At 49.5% G+C, this 20,099-nt stretch overlaps 1 protein-coding gene across 6 annotated transcripts in view; it reads right to left on the reverse strand.

Annotated features, from left to right (window-relative positions):
- The window catches only part of LOC101062639 (MAM domain-containing glycosylphosphatidylinositol anchor protein 2), a 103,528-nt gene that overhangs the window by 7,187 nt on the left and 76,242 nt on the right, over window positions 1–20,099 (reverse strand). For all 6 annotated transcript variants that reach the window (XM_029849403.1, XM_029849401.1, XM_029849402.1 and 3 more), the window contains 5 exons: window positions 15,748–15,896; window positions 12,334–12,511; window positions 7,038–7,058; window positions 4,913–5,068; window positions 3,496–3,657 (listed from right to left, as the gene is read on the reverse strand). In XM_029849403.1, the coding sequence (XP_029705263.1) occupies window positions 3,496–3,657; window positions 4,913–5,068; window positions 7,038–7,058; window positions 12,334–12,511; window positions 15,748–15,896 (666 nt within the window). The remainder of the gene's footprint in view (window positions 1–3,495; window positions 3,658–4,912; window positions 5,069–7,037; window positions 7,059–12,333; window positions 12,512–15,747; window positions 15,897–20,099) is intronic.

Genomic DNA, 20,099 nt, shown 5'->3' on the forward strand with positions numbered 1-20,099 from the left:
CCATCCACAGCCTTCCGTTTGCCAGGGCTGGAAAACACAGCAAAGCAACGTTCCCAAGTTCGGGGGCCAATCCGCTCTCACGGTCAGAAAGACGGAATACTAAACGGAGCACGGCTGCAGTGGATCTGAGCAGGGTTTCAAGTCCTTGACATTTAGCCCATTCATCATAACACGCCACAGTCTGGGCATGGGCTGCACCACAGATGGGGAGGGCGGGGAAGAGAGGGTCTGGCTGACGATCAATTTGAGCAAATTGGAAATGTCACGGCCTACTCAACCCCGGCAGGGAGCCGCAGGAGCTCTCATCTCCCCGCTGAGCCGCCCTCCGACACCTCCAACCTTATATTTTCTCCAGCTAGCTCTCCTCCACCTCTCCAGATGTTTGCCCCGCCCACTCCACCGCACCCGGACACTTCTGCTTGGCCTTTTCCCGCCGCGAAGTACGCCGGCTGTGTTTCCGACCCTCAAGGAGGCGTTTTCAACACAGTGTTGAGCTGAAGAGATATAAAAGAGGGCAGAGCAGAATTCCAAATTCCAACAGGTTTGCTCATTCAAAGCAGAGCTAAAGCAGCTCAGGCTCCCACTCGCTGTAAGCTACAGTAGAAATAGGCTTCTCCTCCTCCTGGGACTGAAAAAAAGATATTATATTCTTGTGCTGATGTATTTTAAATGATCATTGATTAGTTCCATTTAATTTTATAGTTTGCCGTTTAAACCGGTGCCACAATAATGGGGAGAAATATTAGGATTTGTGTTACACTATAAAAGATGCAGAATGGGTTGAAAAAGCAGGTCCAGCAGCAGCAGCTACAGCAGCAGCAGCAGCTACAGCAGCAGCAGCAGCTACAGCAGCAGCAGCTACAGCAGCAGCAGCAGCAGCAGCAGCTACAGCAGCAGCAGCAGCAGCAGCTACAGCAGCAGCAGCAGAAGCAGCTACAGCAGCAGCAGCAGCTACAGCAGCAGCAGCAGCGGCTACAGCAGCAGCAGCAGCTACAGCAGCAGCAGCAGCTACAGCAGCAGCAGCAGCGGCTACAGCAGCAGCAGCAGCTACAGCAGCAGCGGCTACAGCAGCAGCAGCAGCTACAGCAGCAGCAGCAGCGGCTACAGAAGCAGCAGCAGCTACAGCAGCAGCAGCAGCTACAGCAGCAGCAGCAGCGGCTACAGCAGCAGCAGCAGCTACAGCAGCGGCTTGAGCAGCAGCAGCAGCTACAGCAGCAGCAGCAGCGGCTGCAGCAGCAGGAGCAGCAGCAGCTACAGCAGCAGCAGCAGGAGCAGCAGCAGCAGCAGGAGCAGCAGCAGCAGCAGCTACAGCAGCAGCAGCAGCAGCGGCTACAGCAGCAGCAGCAGCAGCAGCAGCAGCTACAGCAGCAGCAGCAGCAGCAGGAGCAGCAGCAGCAGCTACAGCAGCAGCGGCTACAGCAGCAGCAGCAGCTACAGCAGCAGCAGCAGCAGCAGCAGCAGCAGCAGCAGCAGCAGCAGCTACAGCAGCAGCAGCAGCAGCAGCAGCAGCTACAGCAGCAGCAGCAGCTACAGCAGCAGCAGCAGCAGCAGCAGCAGCAGCAGCTACAGCAGCAGCAGCAGCAGCAGCAGCAGCAGCAGCAGCTACAGCAGCAGCAGCAGCTACAGCAGCAGCAGCAGCTACAGCAGCAGCAGCAGCAGCAGCAGCTCGGAGCAGGTGGAGGGTGGAGATGGCACCGATACTCTGGGTCTCACTAGGATACGGAGGTAAACGCTGCCAAACACTGGCTGTAAACATCTAATCAAAGGAGAGGAGAGCACATTTGCCAGCCTGTAGTGATTTCAGTTTATTGAATGTCAAGTTTAATGAGCACGAGCGTGCACCCCAGCCCCTCTGTGTCCTCATTTGCTTTATTTACTATAGCTCATCTTGTTCTCCAACTTCAGCTGGGCTGTTCTTTTACTGGTAGATTCACTTTCCTCTCGAGGTAAGTAAATATTTTGTTGGTCAACTGTCTAATTCTGCCCCCCCCCCCCCCCTTTTTAAAAAACTAATTTTCTCATTTAGTTTAAGAGCATAGAAGTCCCACATGAAGGTCATAATATTCAAACAGCCTCCAAAGTTCTCCGCCTGGCAGAATGCAATAATATTATTAATAATTAAAAATGACCAATAATGTTATTTGATCTATAGAAAACTGTTAAAGCAGCTGTGCACAGAGATGACCGTGCATTGTGTGGACGGCTCAAAAGTCCCCAAAACTCATGAAATATGCAGCAAAAGGAATCATCCAACATCCAGCTTTGTTTTTGCATTCAGCCCACTTGGAACACGCGGTCCGGCTGGTGGTCCAGTCTGACGGGGACTCGGCTGAGGAGCGGGGGGTTCTTGGTTCGACCCCCAAGACATGGAAGGTGTCCTGGTAGTAGAGGAGGTGCCAGAACCCCTTCAGAGCACTGCCGAGGCACCCTTGAGCAAGTTGCCAATCCCACAAAGACTCATGCAGGGGTGGAGCCTACCGTCGCCTATTGTGTACCCTCCCCGTGACCCCGAAAGGGACGATGCGCTTAAGAAGATGAGACGGAAACCCGTGGTCCTGTCGACACCTATTAGGGACGCTCTGACGGCACCATACAGGTGCAGAACCCACGATGCTCAGGTGAGGAAGTGACGCTACAGCACGATGAAATGAGAAGACGCAGACACACCGCGGAGATGTTGACCTCGCCCGATCCACAGTCGATCCAAGAAACTGTGGTGAACGCGTCACCAGCCAACGCCTCACCTGCCTCTGAAACCTGTGCGGCTCCCACCGATTCAGGGTGGAGCACAGACACAGACGTCGCAACCAGAGTCCCTCAAAAACGTTTAAGCCTGCGGCTTTTGTGCCGGAGATCCAATCTTTCTGGGCAGTGCCAAGACCACAAACAAGTCACTCAGAGAAGTGCTTAAGGTTGGTTGATTGAGTCCCTGGTGAAAGAATTCTAAGAGCCAGTCACAAGTCACAGAGTGCTCCTTCAGCGGCTCTGCTATCATCAGCCAGCCACGCAAGGCTCTTACCCACAGTTAGACACAACTGTAAGGGCTTAAATCTGGGATTGGTGCGTCAGTCTTCCAAGCAGTTTGTAAAATAAAACAAGAGTTATTTTCTTCCTTGGAACATTTGATGACTGTTTTTTCTTTCTTTTTATCAGAAAGGCAGCAAACTCCCCACCAAACCCTCCGTGGGGATCTAATCTGAAGAATGACAGAGTTTCTGTCGCTTGCAGGGGAAAAGTGCTGGTGTTCTTTTTCTTATTTGTTGTGATGTCTGTCTCTCAGCGATGGCAGGCCTGGATTTTGAGAATGCGATGTCTTGATTTTGTGTTTCAAAGGCGGAGCGGCGTCCCACAGGTGTGCCGCGGTGCTAAAAAGTTTTAATATTATGTATAAAGAAGAGTGAATTCTCTTCAAGTGTAAGTCGAAGACCAAAGAACCAACACTGAAGATGAAATTATGTCTTACGATGCTAAAGACGGACGTCTGATGGAACTCACCTATGTGTTTGCCATACATGTGGTAGAAGAAGCCGAAGCAGTAGGCAGGCGGGTTGGAGATGCTGTACGGGTTTTTGGGCGCCACATTGAAAAATGGACTCACAAGCCGAGCCTGGTCCCCTTCCTTTCGCGGCCTTGATGTCTCGATGTACATGTAGAAACCTTGAAAGATACAGAAGATGCAACAGTTTCGACATTACCGTGGTTGGCCACCAGGTGGCGGTTACACGCTAAAATGATATTTATATCTGAATATGTATGGATACAATCTGATGCTGAAATGTAAATAGGTCAACATCATATGCTTTAAAGGAGACGCGTCTGTTTTCGTACTGCATCAGGAGCTTTTACACATTTGAGTGGGGACGGACACAAGAACCCTGGTAAAAACCAGCTCTCTGTTCGTCCATTCAGTGTCTGCGTGATGAGAACGAAACCTTCAATGACAGAGATAAGTGGCAGGGATTTGCACAAAGCACACTTCTCCTTCAGCTAATAGATCTAACCGAGATGATAACAGCACTGTCCACTCGGTTAGGGATGGCGGCGCCACGATTGTGTGGAAGCCGCGTAATCTGGATCCAATCACAGGCAGGGACACGGAGGCTGCAGAGGACGTCCCTCCAGTCAAAAATCAAATGGAATATCTGCCAGCTGAACCCTGGATCAGATAATTATAAGCAAAGAGTAATGGGGCCAGTGATAAAATGCTGGTCGTTTTGAAACCATTAGGTGATTAGAGCCGATGCATTATTTACTGCTTCAGCTGCCGCCGCTGGTGCCGCGGCGGCCTAATGGGCACTCACGGTGCACTGTATTTCAATAGATTCCCCTGACGAGTTCCTCTGGAATCCAATTTTATTAATTCTTTAATTATCTCTTCCTGGAAACAATGACTATAAAAGACTAAAGATAAAAGATGATCCAGATAACAAGTGATAAAGAATATGCAGGAGTCTCTCAGCTCTTAAGTTCTATCCTACATCATGGTGCCATGAGGAGAGCACCCGTTTAATTTCAAACACACCTAACTTTAAATATTATGTTTGCATAATTTAGTGATGAGAGATAACTGCAGTGTTTGCCTTATATGCACTGAGGGGATGTATAGATGCAGCATGCTCGGCATGAAAAGATCAGAGCCATGTCTATTTAAATATGTGCATTCAACCGAGGCTTTCCTTCCAATCCAGGAAGCAGATGGATGGGATCGTGTGTCTGTTTTTGTTGTGTTTGCTGTTATTTTTCTCCTCATCTGAACGAAATCTTTCATGTTACAAATGACTGGAGTTATGTCCCTTTCAACTTTCAATGGAAACTTCAAAGCAAAAGCATTCTCAGCAGTTGCATCTTGTCGCTACATTGTAAATGATAAAACTATTATTTAGGTTAAAAATCAAGCTCGCCGCTTCCTTACCCTGCTTGGAACCGGTGCGGTCCACGCTGGGCCCGGTGTTGGGTGTGTACTTGGTGTCCCGGGTGGCGGCGCTGTGCCGCGTCCAGTCAAAATCATCGTTTTTGTCCTGGGTGAACATGCAGATGGGCTCGTCCTCGAAGCTGCAGTGGAACTCTCCTGGCGAGCGACAGAGCAGAGCAAGCCCTCAAACTCCCCGTTCGCTGTTGCGTGCGCGTGTGTGTGTGTGTGGGTGGGTATGCACGTGTGTGTAGATTTCTTAATTAAGGTGCGACCTTTGCGTGACTGCAGATGTTAACGACTACTTGGTAGTTTCCCTGAGAACAACATCGAGTTGGGCTGAGTTCAGACAGAAGTCTCAGCAGAAGGAACAGCGCACCCAGAGAACAGCTAATGGCAAAGTGTGTGTGTGTGTGTGTGTGTGTGTGTGTGTAAGAACTGTTTTTAAAAGCTGCTGTGAAAGCCGACGGTAGACTCCGTTCAATAAGGTTACAGTGTTTTACTAAGGAAAGCAGATAAAAAGACCATAAATATTTATGAGCTGTCGGAGGGTCGATGTTGACAAGAAACCCAGGAGGGGTCACTGCGATGGTGATCAGACGCGCAATTTCTCCTCCGTGTTGTGGGGCGAGCGCGTAAAAGTGACTTTCTTGGGTGATTTAAAGTTAAACCACAGCTCTTGACCTTGGGTGTTTTCACAGTGGCTCACTAGTGGCTCTCTGGGTAATCAGGTTTTAAAATGGCCACCGCCTCCCTCGACCTCCATCATTCTTCATCTTCTCTGGAGCAGATATTCAGGTGGCGATATTAGCCTCCCCTCCACCGTCCTCCTCCTCTCCTTCACCCCTCCTGCCTCCCTCTCTCCGTCCCTCCACTGCGGTTTTCAAACTAGTGAATGTCGCACTAGTTCACCCCCGCAGAGAAGCAATTGAAAGTCTCGTCGAGGTTACGACGGGTCACGCGTTAGGCCAACAGTGCACGTGCTGATGATTAATCAGAATTCACGTGCGTGGGGTGATAACCCATGGACCGGGTTTAACGAAGCAGCGCTGGCAGGTTCAACAATGTCGGAACCGTCGTTTGATCCAAGTGAGGAAACAATAATTTAAAAAAAAAAAACAGGACTTGAGGGCTGTTGAGAAATGTCCTCAAAAGGATAGTGGAAAACAAAGCATTAAGAATCCACTAGCAGGAGTGTGTGCTGATAAATATTCATCGATTTATTAAAATGTGGCTAGGAGCAGTTTGGCGTGGCGACCTTGAGAGGAGCCGAATCTGCAGCTTTTACTCAGGTAATGGTGGTAAGGCAGACCGGGCCCGAGGGGGTGGACGGGGAGGACGAGGGATGCTGCTGGAGTGAAAGGAGGAGACCAGAGAGGGAAGGTGGCGGAGGAGGAGCGGGTCAGAGGCACTCTTGACTTCTCTCCTCGCAGGCATGCAGATTTAAATGGAGGTCTCGCTCCCGGCGCCAGACGCCGGCGGCCTCCATCCACCGCGAGCTAAACTAAACGATTTTGCCTCCTGCGCCCGCTGAGATAGGAGGATTTGGGGGAAGGCGGAGGAGGTGGGAGGCATGCAGGTGAGGTGGGCCCCTTCAGGGATTTGAATAATGATGTTAATGATTTGGATGTTTGTTATTGTGCTGCCAATGTTGGCATGAACGCTTACCCCCCCAAAAAATATACACATATACACCGAAATAAAGACAGCACAATGCACAGCAGAGCGGCGCAGCAGAGCCAACAATGATGAAGCGCCGGATCTCAAGGCGTGCATAAATTGAACGGTTCTACAACGAAGTGCGTTGGAAATGGGAGTAAACATTGGATGCTGATGCTTCTACGGTGCTCAGGTACGTCCAAACATGCTGGCTGCATGGCGGGCGGCGCCTGCTCCCCGCCATCGACATGTCGCGCAACCCCGGCGGCGCCTGGCTCCGGACTCCAGCAGGAACATCTTAATCATCAGACTTCATTTGGCGCCACGTAGGAACGCGGCTTGGAACGCTGCGCCACCGTGTGGAGAGCCAGAGCTCCCCGGGGGCGTGCGGCTGCGCCACGGTTCTGGCGGCGGAGTGTGTGAGATGGAAGTGTGGTGGAACATGCGAAGCAAGGTGAAGATTACTTACTCAGGTGAGGGTTGATGGGCGCTGTGAAAGAGAAGAAGGCCGGGGAGAGTCGTTAGCACAGAGCTGCCTGCAGGTGAGGCTCAAAACACAGGAAACGTGCACGGAGGACACCTGGGAAGGGGCCCAAACTATCGCATTCCAAAGAGAAGAACAAAGAGCTTGGCTGGCTGACGGGCATGCACGCGTGACCCCTCCCATTACCCTTTCATCCGGCTCATCTCTTCGGCACGGCGCCGATAAAAGGCCGCACGTATAAAACCTGCATACTTTGCTCGGCGCTGCGCCGCCGTAAAAGCAAATGGAGCCCTCGGGAAGGCCGGAGATGTGGTCCGATGATATTAACACCCTGGAAGCGCGTTAGAGGGCCCACGCTCCGTATTTGTTTGTGCCGTCTTGCTTTAACAGTGTGTAACTTTTGGAAATGCGATGATCATGCGGAGCCATAAAAGACGATATCGGGGATTTACGACACGTGACGTCAGCGCGTCCCTGTCTCTCAGCAAAGGAAAAGGCCAGGGGATCGGGGGTCCGGCTGGACTCCCGCTCGACCGCGTTAATAATGTTCAAGCGAAGCGGCCCCTCGCCACCGCTGATGTCCCACCTCAAGGTGACTTCCATGGAAAACGTTGAGCTGCTTTCATATTTCCATTAAGGCTGCGATAAATCACAAAAACAACTAATCATCCCACGTGGCGGTCCGCCGGCGCCCATGTTTGGAGCCCACGGGAAACGTGTCCAAGACGCCATTGGAATTCCGACCGCCGTGGTTCGTTGACCGTTTGAGAAGCGAGCGTCGGAGGAAATGCGGGAAAAGGTCAAGGGCATCCCGGCGCGTGCAACAAGCCAGTTAATCGGCACTTCACTTTTTGCAGAGTAAATACCATTTAACCTGTCGAGAAGATTCATGGGCGTTCCTGTGATCGATTGCTGACCGGCGGAATAGATGAGATACATCGGCTTTAGCACAAAAGCGCGTTGCGGCGTGATTTATGAAACCTTTCTGTTCATGGAGGGAATTGATTTTAATCCAGCCAATTAAAGTGAGTAATAGCAAATCATTCCTACAAAGGAAAACATGTGCTGAGGAGTGGGGAAGCACCGCGGGGCTCGTGGAATTGCTCTTTCTAATAAGCGCTGGCGTAGGTGGCGATTTTCTTTCCAGTTTCCCCCGTCTCTCGTTGGAATGCGCCGCTTGTCCACTGCAATGTGCACAAAATAGAGATAAAGTCTGAGACGCTCGGGAAGAGAGAGAAAACAAACCGGCGCATTTCTGATTAAATCATATAAAAGATTCAGTGAGCTGCAACGCTGCAGCTGAAGCCTGATTACAAGAGGGGGCGAACGGGGGCGGCGCTCCCCCGGTGAGTGCAAGCTTTAATAATCTTTTACGTAACCGACCGCAGGAATACCTGCATCCCAACATCAGTCCGGAGAGGACTCGTTCCCTCCGCCAGACTTCCCATCATTCCTCCTGCGTCTCTTTTGAGACTACTGGGAGCGCACATTTCATCCCTACAGAGGCGGAGCGGCAGAGAGCAGAGCAGCACAGGCTGCTCACCCAAAACAGGACATTTCAAGCTTCCACACCTCAATCTGAACAGATTTGATTTAAATAACTGCCCAACTGTTATTCCCTAACAAGAGTGGCCCGACGATCCAAAGACTTCCTTCTTTTCTCCGTAATATTCACATTTTTATGCAGCCGTTCTCCTGCGACGCGTCTTTAGCCCCTCTTTCGGCGCTCGCTTGACTCTGTGTTTCAATTTTCCTGCCCGAGAGGCCAAAGCCTGATGCACGAGTGCCCCACATCCCAGCAGCCCCGGCTTGATGGAAACACAAAGTGAGCTCGCTGACCGCCGAAGGACAGCGGCCCGGAGAGGCACCCCTATACACAAACACTGACTCCATCTTGGCTGCCGTCCCCGCCCACTGACTCGCAGCTACGTTACAGAGCAGCAGGCAAAGCTGCGGCCGCAGCCAAGCGCCTCGCGGTCAATCCCAGCTACGCGTTTTTCTTTTTCTTATGGAGGGGACGTATGGCCAGCCATGACTTCACAACATCGGCTGGAACAACAACAGCTCGGCCAAATGGGATCAGAAGTTTCCCTTAATCATCCTGACAAAAAATGAGACAGCAGCATCGTGCCGCGGTGCCCCTCGGGTCAAGGGCACGGTGGCAAAGTCACGGAACACGCTAGCGAACTGTCGTCAGCATTTGGTGGCGCAATCGTGCCCCCGGCGTTAGCAAAGGCAACTTCAGGAAATGTTTTAGCGCGTTGGCGGGAGGTTGCCCGTCACTGGTCAAATCGGCCATCAAAACTGAGAACGCGTGAGTGCGCTGCCAACTAGTGGCCCGGCATGGAAATGGCCGTGTTTTCAATGTTCTGTGTGTTCCCGTGTTAATTTTCAGTGAAGAAAAATAACAGGGGGAAGCGACCGTCGTTGACTCGTTGTTAGGCACATATTGTCCAGTGAGTGAGACCAGATCAGTGTTGCTCTGATCAGCCATGTAACGGACGCACTGCAGGTGGCGATTGTGATGGCGAATAGATAATAACAAATAACAGGGGACAGTGTGGGTCTTTGGTAGGATGCACATTTATTTGCACTAAACACTAAAAAACAAGCCAGATCATGCGTACAGTTGACAAACGGCTGCGGTTGTATAGCAGCAATCTAGCTTCACTGTGTCACGCTGTTAGCTTGCGTGCTCACAGCAGAGAGCTTCTCCCAGAAGGGCTATTTTAAACATTTCTGGGAAAACACAAGACCTTGCAACACCAGGCAGAAAGGTAATTTAGACTTAACTGGTTGTAACTGGTGTTGAGTAGCTGTTCATTTATAACTAAACACGCACACCGTTGTGCAAAGCATTTCATAACGAGTGACAATTTATGCTGTTTCTTATCAGGAAGCCTGAAACGACACAGAAATTCCACAGATGGCAGAAGAAATATCAGGTGCAGGAAGCTGCAGTTAGCGGCAGATTTATTGGGTTTTGACTCCAGGACAGGCATCTTACTGTTTATAGCACCATGAGCTGCATAAAATGGGCGAATTAAGAAATGGCAGCACTGAGAGGGTTGAGAGGAGATTTAAGCGTTAAATCCTCGGTCTTGGAGGAGACCAAAGGGACAGAGGAGTTATGAGGAACATCAAACAGATGCTGAGTTTGTCAGTGCAGTGGAATTTAAAGGAGCATCTTTGGAGCCGGCTGACACACTCATCCTTCATCCCACAGCTGGGGACGTCATAACTGCTTTTGTGGTTCCTCCCCGACCCACAGAAAAGCGGCAGCCGTCGCCTCTCAAGGCGTCGCAGCGAGCGCTCGGCCGACTGGGGCACCATCATAAGGCTCACGCGACGATTTTTCAAGCACTTATTGAAGCTTCTCGCAAAAAAAAAAAAAAAAAAATTCAGCCAGAAAAACCAGAGGAGGTGATGAAAGTGTAAAAGGCGGAACCTTCCGCAGTAAAAACTGGATCCAGCCGCCTTGACCGTGGCTGTTCCGGCTGATGTGCAGTGGAGTTAAGCTGCCATTAGCCGTAGCTCATTAACCACCTGCAGACTGTCTGAGTTCCCCGAAGGTATCGCACACGAGGGCCGGTGAAACCACTCAGCGCCAGCGGGGCCATTGTTGGTTTTCATCCCTCTGACTAGAATATTAATACCTAAACTTGGCCAATCGCTGCCTTTAGCATGCCAACGTTAATGTTTTAATTTTCCCTTCCTACGCCGCTGGTGGCAGGAAGTGATGAAGGAATCTCTGAACCGAACCCCAACCAGCCCAAACTTCCCGTAGCAACGATGTGACCAGGAGACGCGGCGCGCTGCCCAGCAACAACCGCTATCAACCATGCTAGCGTTCACTCGCGAGGACCAGGAACAGTCTTACATTTTTCATGCCGCTGCGTCTTCTAAAGCCCGTAGTGTGAGTGAATTGTGCTCAGCAATGCTGCTGTGCTGGGAAGACTGAGCAGCCCTGGAGTGATAATTAGTGGAGTCTCTTATTGGGCAGCTGATTTGCTCATTGGTTATGGCTGCTTTTCCCCTTCCCCTTCCTTCACTGGGCCTTTTATCTCCCTTTTTTCCTTCCTTTGTACTGGATCTTTACTTCGCCCTCTCTGCTGGGCGTCCTCCGCCGCCCTCTTTTCACCACTCCTTCTAAATTAGAACTGAATCTCTCAATTTCACTTAGATTGGATTCAAATTGACTCACTTCAGCCCTGTTGAGTCCAGGGTTAATTCCACACAACAATGTATGTGCTCGCACAAGACTAACGGCAGAGACGGTTAATCACGCTCTAGTTTCTACTCTCTTCTCTTTAACCACCGATGACGAGCTTCGGCAGAAGTTAATTACTCGGAAAGCTGCAGCACTTCCAGGCCGGAATACCTCAGCGGTGACGGACAGGCAGAAAACAGGCGGCAGGACCGGTCCTACTGGGCACGCCGTGGCCGCTAATCGCCATTTCTGCACTGGTTTATATCCCTTCTCAGCTGTTTTCAGATACAGCGTGATTATTTGAATATTTCATTACACAGTATGCTTTAATGAGGATTTTTATCATTTTCTTTTTCATTCCGGGAAGAATAACCGAGCCGATTTTATGAAGTCCACTTATTTCATTGTAAGTGTGTCGTTAGCCTCAGAGCAAGAGGGTCACGCGCTCAAATCCCAGTTTCCTGGGTTTCATCCTCCAGCGTTATTTTACATCATCCTTTTAGAGATTTTAAGTTATTTTCCACAAGAGCCCACACACTGTTAAAATAAAAGGTAAAGCAATGAAAGAGCATCTCTCATTCCGAAAGAAAAGAATTAAAAAACCATGCGTGGAGACAAATCCCATCTCCTAGAGACAGATGTGAAGGACTCACGTGCTCAAAAAATAAAAAATAAATCCTGCTTCTAGAGAAAACAGGCCCGTCTGTTCTTGGTCCATGGCCTATTTTGCATGTTTAAATAATTGAAATGCTTTAAAGTCTTTGATGCGATAGAAAAAAGAACTGATGTTTTTTCTGGTTGATTTACAGTCAGTTATTAAAGCTTTCTGAATACGCGGCCCAGACATCTTCAATAACACCTTCCCGGGAAATCGGATGAGGCTTTTCCTCTTGAACATGTGCTACCAACTCTTGTTAGAGTTCTAACGGGATAAAACGGTCGTCTGCGGCTGTAAATCCTCCACCCGCAGCTTCTGGCAGAAGACAAATGTTTAAAGCGCTCGCTGGCGTCCTCCTGGGCGCCGCGGGCGTCGGTGGACTCACAGCTTTAGAGTTCACAAAGAGCACTCACCGCTGTACCTGACGATCCGGATGGTGGAGTTCCCCTCGCCGAAACGCGTGATGGGAGTGAGGCGCACCTCGTAGGACTCGGGTTTGATGAGATCGGTCAGGTTGTGGCTCATGAGCTCTCCCTTGTTGATGGGCCCGTCCACGGGGATCTCCTGCACCCACCAACGCTCCAGCCCCATCTGGACGGGAAGAGACGCCAAAGGTGGTGAAAGTCGTCTTGCGTTAACACAGATTCAGCACGACGGATGGGGCATCATCCATCAAACTTAAAAGTTCTGAAGGCTCTACAACTTTTAGACCTCCGGCCGTTCATTAGGAGCGATAAAGCGTTGACAGATGCTCCCACCTGTTAGCCAATAACTTTCCACACGTTCCAGTCGAGTCACGCGTTTTAAGTCGTCCGGTGTTTGGACGTATATCTTTTTATCTCTAGATATAAATGAGCTTCATGGCTAACGGGGGACTGGGACAAATATGGAAAGCTCGCATCGCTGTGTGTGTTTTGCAGACGTTGTGAGGACCCGGACAATAGTTTTCCACCAGAACTTCACAGGAAGATTATCGTTGCAGGACTGTGGACACACATCTGGCCCTCGCGGCAAAGCGGATAAGCTCAGGGATCAAAGGAAAAGCAGAGATCGCCTCTAATGCTAAACGCTACACTACAGCCCGTCGGAAACTCAAAGAAGCGCCGGTGTAAAGTTTGTGTTTGCTGAGGGCAAAAGAAAGACAAGACGGGCGCATTTTATCCTCCTGGATCAGTTGAGGGGAAGAGCCGCACAAAGACGCGTTACAGCTTTTGCATTACAATTAGAGACTTTACGTGTCCTTCCCATTCAGAGGAGCAGAGCGTGCGTGAGACAGGGAGCGATGGCGGCGAGGCGCAGTCTGCCCGCCCGCCCGCGTGCGTGAACAATACCAATTAAGCAGTTACGTAATTGGATGATCCACAATTACGGGGTGCGAGTTCTCATCACAATTACAGAGCAGGTAAATAGCTTGCCGGGTCTTCCGATCCCAGCAGCAGATGGAGCGCTCGCTCCTGTCTGTTCCCTCAAAACGTTCCCTCCCGTTCTGTTGGGGCGCCACGCTCTCGGATAAGATGGCAGAGAGCAGCAGGAAAGAAGCGCGAAAAGAAGCGGAGGCCTTTTAAAAATATCAGCGTGGTCACACATGACGGGGAAAAGACTGTTTTCCTTTGAGCAGTGATATTCATTAATGGACATGACAAACTACCTCATAAAAGACGCAGCACGCATTAAGAAACAAATGCTACTCCATCAGTCTGCGTCAACATTTGGCGCCCCACATGTTAGCAGGGCATGCAAGATTTAAAGCAGCCGTCCCGACTCGGTATTTCCGATTAATTATCTGGACCGGCGCTGTACCGGCGTATCACCTCAGTAATAAGAGCTCTTATCTCTTTTGTGTCGATGCGTCACTAAAGCAGATTACTGGACAGCAGCCCACTTATATTAATGATTGTTTAGTCACTCAAGTCCAGGTTTATTTACAACTCTGGGCTGGGGCAATTTAGAAAGCATTCTATTGACTATTGATTGAAAGCCCTAAAATCTTTAGTGGAGAGCTGAGGGCGGACATGTGTCTGCACCCCCCACAGGTCCTCAGCACGCTGCCATATGTTATGTAGTTGATTATTGATGTTACTGTGGTTAAAACCATGAAATCCTACTATTCATTCGCCCCTTGTGTTTAGCTAGTTGTTGTATTCGGTAGGCAGAAGTGTCTTTTTGTCCTTAAAGATGAGTCGGGCATGATGGTAAACGTCCACATGAATAACGCTTGTCGATGTTTTACTGGTCTGGGGTGGAAGACTCTCGGCTTCTGGTGCCGTCTGCTGGCTCCAGACCACAGGCTGGACCTCGTTTCCACACTGTTCTTCCGTCATCTCTGTGATTGTGTCAGCCTGTCCAGGGGCTGCAAAGCCCCTGAAAATGGAGGCGCTCTGCATAAAATGGCCGTAATTGTGTCTGAGCGCTCTGAGGCTGCAGGCGAACTCCAGCCAACGCTATTCAGCGACCGCCCCGAGTTCCAAACAAGTGCAAGAAGACTGAACGAGAAAGCAATTTGTGCTAAATGTGCAAATCCAATCATAGCTCAGGTATCGATTAAGAAACACATTTCACTTTTTATTCATCCTGAACGATGCTCCCACTGTTTAATGGAGGCGTTTTTTGCCTTTGATTCCCATTAATGTTCAGCAAATCACCATATCTGCGCTCAAGGGCGACCTCTGTTTACATAGTTTTCATCCCATTACTTCTCATCCTGCACATGGTCCCCACAGACGTTGTGGCTTATTGATTACAGTTCGCTACGCAGCAGCAACTTGTGTTTTTTTTTTTTTAAATCCTTCCAAATAAAAAAAGCACTCATGTATGGCATCTCTCCCACGATGGCAACTCTGCCCACTTGTTTCAATACCCTCGCTTTTACGGGGAACCCAGATGGTTTCCACCTGCGCGCTACTAGGAAAAGGGCAAAAACAGCTGCCTGCTCCATCACCAGGGCTGCTTGTGAGGTTCTCAGGGTGGGAATAGCTTGCAAAAGTGGATGGATGGATGGATGGATGGATGGATGGATGGATGGATGGATGGATCTATCTATCCATCTATCCATCTATCCATCTATCCATCCATCCATCATTTATTACACATCATTTATTAGCGTGCTGAAATGGCTGACAGCAAATCACTCCGGTGCACAAATGCATTTTCCAGCTCCGTTTCCTCGAGGGTCCCGCGTGAAACAAACATGGCGCTTTATTATTCATTGCCAAAGCAACATTTGTGCATATAGCTGCTAATTCGCAGCTCAGATGAGATGGCCTGAATGTACACATGTGCTTTTCCCCACCTGGGAGAACCTGCGCTGCTAGCATGCAGCGCTAATTTAAACTCACGGTGATTTGTAAACCTGGAAAGGCCAATTAGAAAGAGAGGGACGGAGCGTGAGGTTGGTGAGAGACAAAGCGCACGTGGCCTCTATCAGTGGTGAAAGCCTGTCATCGGAGGAGCAGGAGAGGAGCAGCTATGTTTGCTCTCTCTCTGCAGGGTTTCTGTTTGCTCTTTTCAGCTTTCAGCTTCAGATGAAAAGAGGAAACAGTGGCAATTAGAACCACAAGAACTCATGGAAACAACAGCCTCTGACAGGATTTCAGCTGCCCCCGTTCCCCTCACAGCTCTACTCCAACATCCTTGAAGAATGCAGGAGAATAGGACAGACAGGAAAAACCAACATTTCAAACGGGAAACACAGATATTGCACAATGAAAGTGGCTAAAAAAGCCACAATAGGTTCAAAAGTGCTCAAATTCACCACTCTTTTTCCTTTGGATGACAAAATGGATCAAAATGAACAAGTACGAGGCGCTCTGGACTCCAGGTCGTCTCACCTGCCTGAAGCCTAATCTGTAGGCTACGATGCGGTCCACAGCGTTGGGATTCATCTGGGTCCACTGGAGCTTGAAGCTGTAGGTTCTGGGTTTGTTCTGCCACACGGGGTTGTAGGTATCATAGTAGAACTCTGGAGGATACGCCTTGCCTGGAGCGGATGGAGATAGAAAAATGATTCATGCCTCAGTGCTCATCATCTGCAGAGGGCTGAATCATTTATTTTATTTTTTATAATTACATAGAATAGATCCCCCCCCCCCACCCAATAATAATAGGTAATATGTGGAAGCTTGCTGCAATTAGATATAAATTGCCCTTTAAAACTATGACTTTATTATTTTAGTCTGTTCCTCTCTGCTGTTTGGATTGTATAAAATGACCATTGTATGTAATTTTTAATAACCATAATGAAGATAAAATGACCTCGCTTACATTATTCATTACTTTCGATCTCAAGGCGGCCTCAATCAGAGGCTAAATGGACTCGTTTAGTTTAAAGAAAAGGCAATAAGCTGTGAATTGTGGATTTGCTTGGGGTGATGAATGCCTGCATGTAAGGCTGCTCGAGAGGCTTCTGGGGCGCGCGGAAATCTCGCCACGTCTTGTTACAGCCCTTCAAACGTAGCAGCGACATTCTGTGAGCACGTGTAATTATCAGCCGCCGCGCTGCTGCATCCGCATTCATTTAACCTTAGATAGGGGGAAAATGAGGAGCTGCCGCACTAAACAGTCTGCAGACGGTAATGAGACAGAAATCAATGCTGTAAATCACCCTTTTGATTAGAGGAGTGGCAATCTGAGGGACGGTTAGCGGCCTTAGATAAGCTAGCGTTATTGTGGGGATAACCAAATACAATGAGCAAAACTAATGATGTCTAATTGGCCTGGCCACTCCCTTATTATAACATTTTACATGAAATGGGGGTAAGAAGAGTTCCTATAGGTTAGATAATGACTAGATTTCCTGTGTGGGTGTTGGTGCCGCTCAACCAGTGACCACTGGGATAGACTCCAGCACCCTGCTGGTGACCAGAAGCAGAAATACAACTACTAGCAGCCTTCCCATTCCCACTGGTCCCTGACTGGTTAGATCAGCTCTAATCACGGACCACATTGGATCAACTTTGCTTTGAGTTGCTTGCTGATCATGCTGATCCCGCTTGATCAGCTCCTTACTGAAATCCGGAGGAATGTCTGATCATCCAACTGTCGTTTGCGTCCGGAAGTCGATGGAATGCGTCTCCGCGGGCTGTTATAAGAAGAGGCTGGAACGCCTCCATATGGAGATGCAAATGTGAGCATTATTGCACATACAAACGCCTTTAGAAAACCTCAGCGGTAATTAAGATCAGCGTGACGGTTTCCTCACTGATCGGCCGTCACTTTGTATTGGCGGGAAGAGCGCAGGGAATTTCTCCTCATTTTAAATTGAATTTTCAGTGCGGCGTGAAGAAACGGACCTCACTTCTAATAATATCTCCCGCGTGGTAAAGCAGATTACCTGGCACGTGTAAACTGCCTGATACCCCGCAGAAGACATCAAACACGGGGCGTTAAAAAAAATCTAATTGATTTTTTTTCCCTCCCTCCTCAAATCTGTTTATAACAGCAGAACCAATGCAATGACTAATAACAGCTCAGCAGAGCCTCCTGGCAAGAAGTTGACCCTGTTTGCAGAATTCCCTTTTTTTTTCTTTTCTGCAAGCACGTTTTCCTCCCCAGGACAGAGCTTCATCCCACCATATGGTAAAGCTCGCTGCTATAAGGTGCACGACGGACGGGCGATCACATACGGACGCACAGCAGGTCCACGAACCCAACTCTGACAGAGAAAGCCGGCTGGGGAGACATGAGCAGGCGGTTGGGAGGGGGGGACGGAACCGAGAGTGTTCCTGTACATCCTAAAGGCGGCTGCCGTTGAGCAGACGCTTCTACAGCCCGACTGCTGCAGCTCTGGGAACAATGGTGCAGTCAAAAAAGAGGGGAAACGGGGAGCAGACAGGCACATCATTGTGTCCAAATCTGAACTCATTTTCTGAGGAGAAACACGCCAAATGCAGACAATGAGTATCTGAACGCTGTCAGAGATTGTTCTGTGACTGCCAGAAAGGAGAATTAAACGTGGGAGAATCCAACAACGTTGTTTCCAACAGCGGGAGCACATTTGCAGGCTGCGCCGTCCCCGAAAGTTGCTGAAAGTAGAGACGCTAAAGTCTGCACAATTAGGAGGGAGACAAACGGCTTCAATAGTGAAGGAACTTTTTTTATCAACTCAAACTTCTCTTTATGGCTCAGGGGGGAGTTGGGTGACGCCGCTTTCAAACAGCAATATGACCGTGTGTGATACATGATATCGTGGCAAAAAGCCTTAAACAGGACAGGATATTCATTTTTTTATCAACTTGAAAACAAGTGTGCGACATCATCAAGGATCCTCATCCGACTGATGGGCCACGGCTCTGTTGGGCTCATTTCATCCTCTCGTGGGCTCCCACTTGTCCCTCAACAGCCATCCCAGTGTTTCCACTGGCCCTCCAGCAGGCTCAGCGCGTGTGTATCCATGCACGTGCACACCCAGAGTCCGCCGGCGCAGCAGCAGAGAAGAGCCTGACCCTTGACTCCGCCCGCCCGGCTACGTGTGTGTGTAGACACACATGCCGGCTGCATCTGTGAGTTTATGACTTTGGGCTAAAATCTATTGCGTTATCTCCACACCAACAGTGGGAAAGCCAGGTAGAGAGAGGTGGTGGTGGTGGTGTGTGTGTGTGTGTGTGTATGTGGGGGGGTCCACATGTCTACCTGCACAGTAAACAGCTCCAGTTACTCCCTCTACACAAGCACAAATATTTCATGAGCTGCAGCTCAAAGATGCCTCCCTCCAACTTGTGGGGAGACAGGAAGTGGCGAAGAGTAGAAGCTGGTGCTGGCTCGCCAATTTTGCGGATGGTGGGAGGAACCGGAGCGGATTTTCTGCACCATGCCCCTGCTAAAAGAGCCCCCCCACCTTTGGCAACTGCCGCGTCCAGATGGGGAGAATCTGGAGCACTGGGTGGGACTGGTGGAGCACCGGGAGATGAGGGAGGGGATGAAAGAGGGAGAGAGAGGTGGAGGAGAGGCAGGACGAGGGAGTCAGAAAGCTTTGGTCCTGCTGAGAAAACGAACAGCTGATGGGGAATTTGCACATCCCTTCCATCAGACAGAACCGATTCGGGGGGCAGTATGGATGACAGTGGAGGGGCGTCTCCCTGGAGAAGACCGGGGGAACAGGAGCACAATCAGAAGTCTAAATCATTTCGTCTAAATCGCCGTTTAGACGAAATGGCGTGAAAGAGCACCACAGCGACGGAGGATCAAAGTGACAGATGTTGCTCCCGTGACCCCGCAGCTCTTTTCACTAATGGGGGGCCGGGGAAATTGAAAGCTTGGCCAGAGTTCCTGCGGTCAGCACCAGCAAACTCATTTGGTCTTGTCATAACAGCCAACCTGAAGACAGACACCCGCAACTCTTGATGATAGAAGCAATTTCTCCCGGGGGAAAAAAAAAAATCTCCATTGTCCGCCCCCCCCAGGTGTAGCCGTAGTGACCTCCTATTCACGCCGATGACCTGGACTCCTTCTTTCTTCCTCCAAATAAAAGAGTATTTGAAGCAGCATCGTGCACTTGTGACATACAATGAGAGAAGAGTTGCTACATGTTTGAAGAGGCAATTTCAGCTGCCCTAGTTCTGAGTGAAGGCCCTAATTAGACTCCATCCTGGAGTGCAGCCTCAAGTAGCTGGATTACAAATGCAGATGTGTGACAGCAAAATTGCTGCCATCAAATGCAACTTGAAGGAGAAGGAATCCAAGGCGGGTCTAGCGAGCTGCATGCTAACATGACCTGTGTGTTTGTGTATTAAGAGCTAAAGATCGCAGCTAAAGAGCGCGGGGATGACTTTCCTTACAAACTAGACAAGAGCAGATCGGAACCTCGCATTTGCTGACAGTTAATAATTTCCCCTGAAAGGACAGGAAGCACTGTCGTTGTGGTTTGTTACAGAATGTGCACCATTGCAAAGTGTTTCCTGGACACGAGCTCGGTGACGTGGACGTTTCCCCCCTAGAAACCCTTTTAAACTGATTATCTGCTGTTTCATTTTGGACTGACCCAAAAAACCTTTACCGAGTAGCGTTGAAAATGAAAAAAACGAAGAAAAGAAAAGGTTCAGGCTTCTTCCTTCAAAAACAGAAAAACAGTTATAAAATGCGTCCAATCGATGTTAAAATGTCACAGGAAACGTGAGGGCTGGAAAGCCACAATGATGGAGACAGTCACCCAAACCGCCCACGCTAGCTGACCCTGTCCTCAAAA

This window comes from Takifugu rubripes, chromosome 16 (genome assembly GCF_901000725.2).
Source record: "Takifugu rubripes chromosome 16, fTakRub1.2, whole genome shotgun sequence".
Lineage (NCBI taxonomy): Eukaryota > Metazoa > Chordata > Actinopteri > Tetraodontiformes > Tetraodontidae > Takifugu > Takifugu rubripes.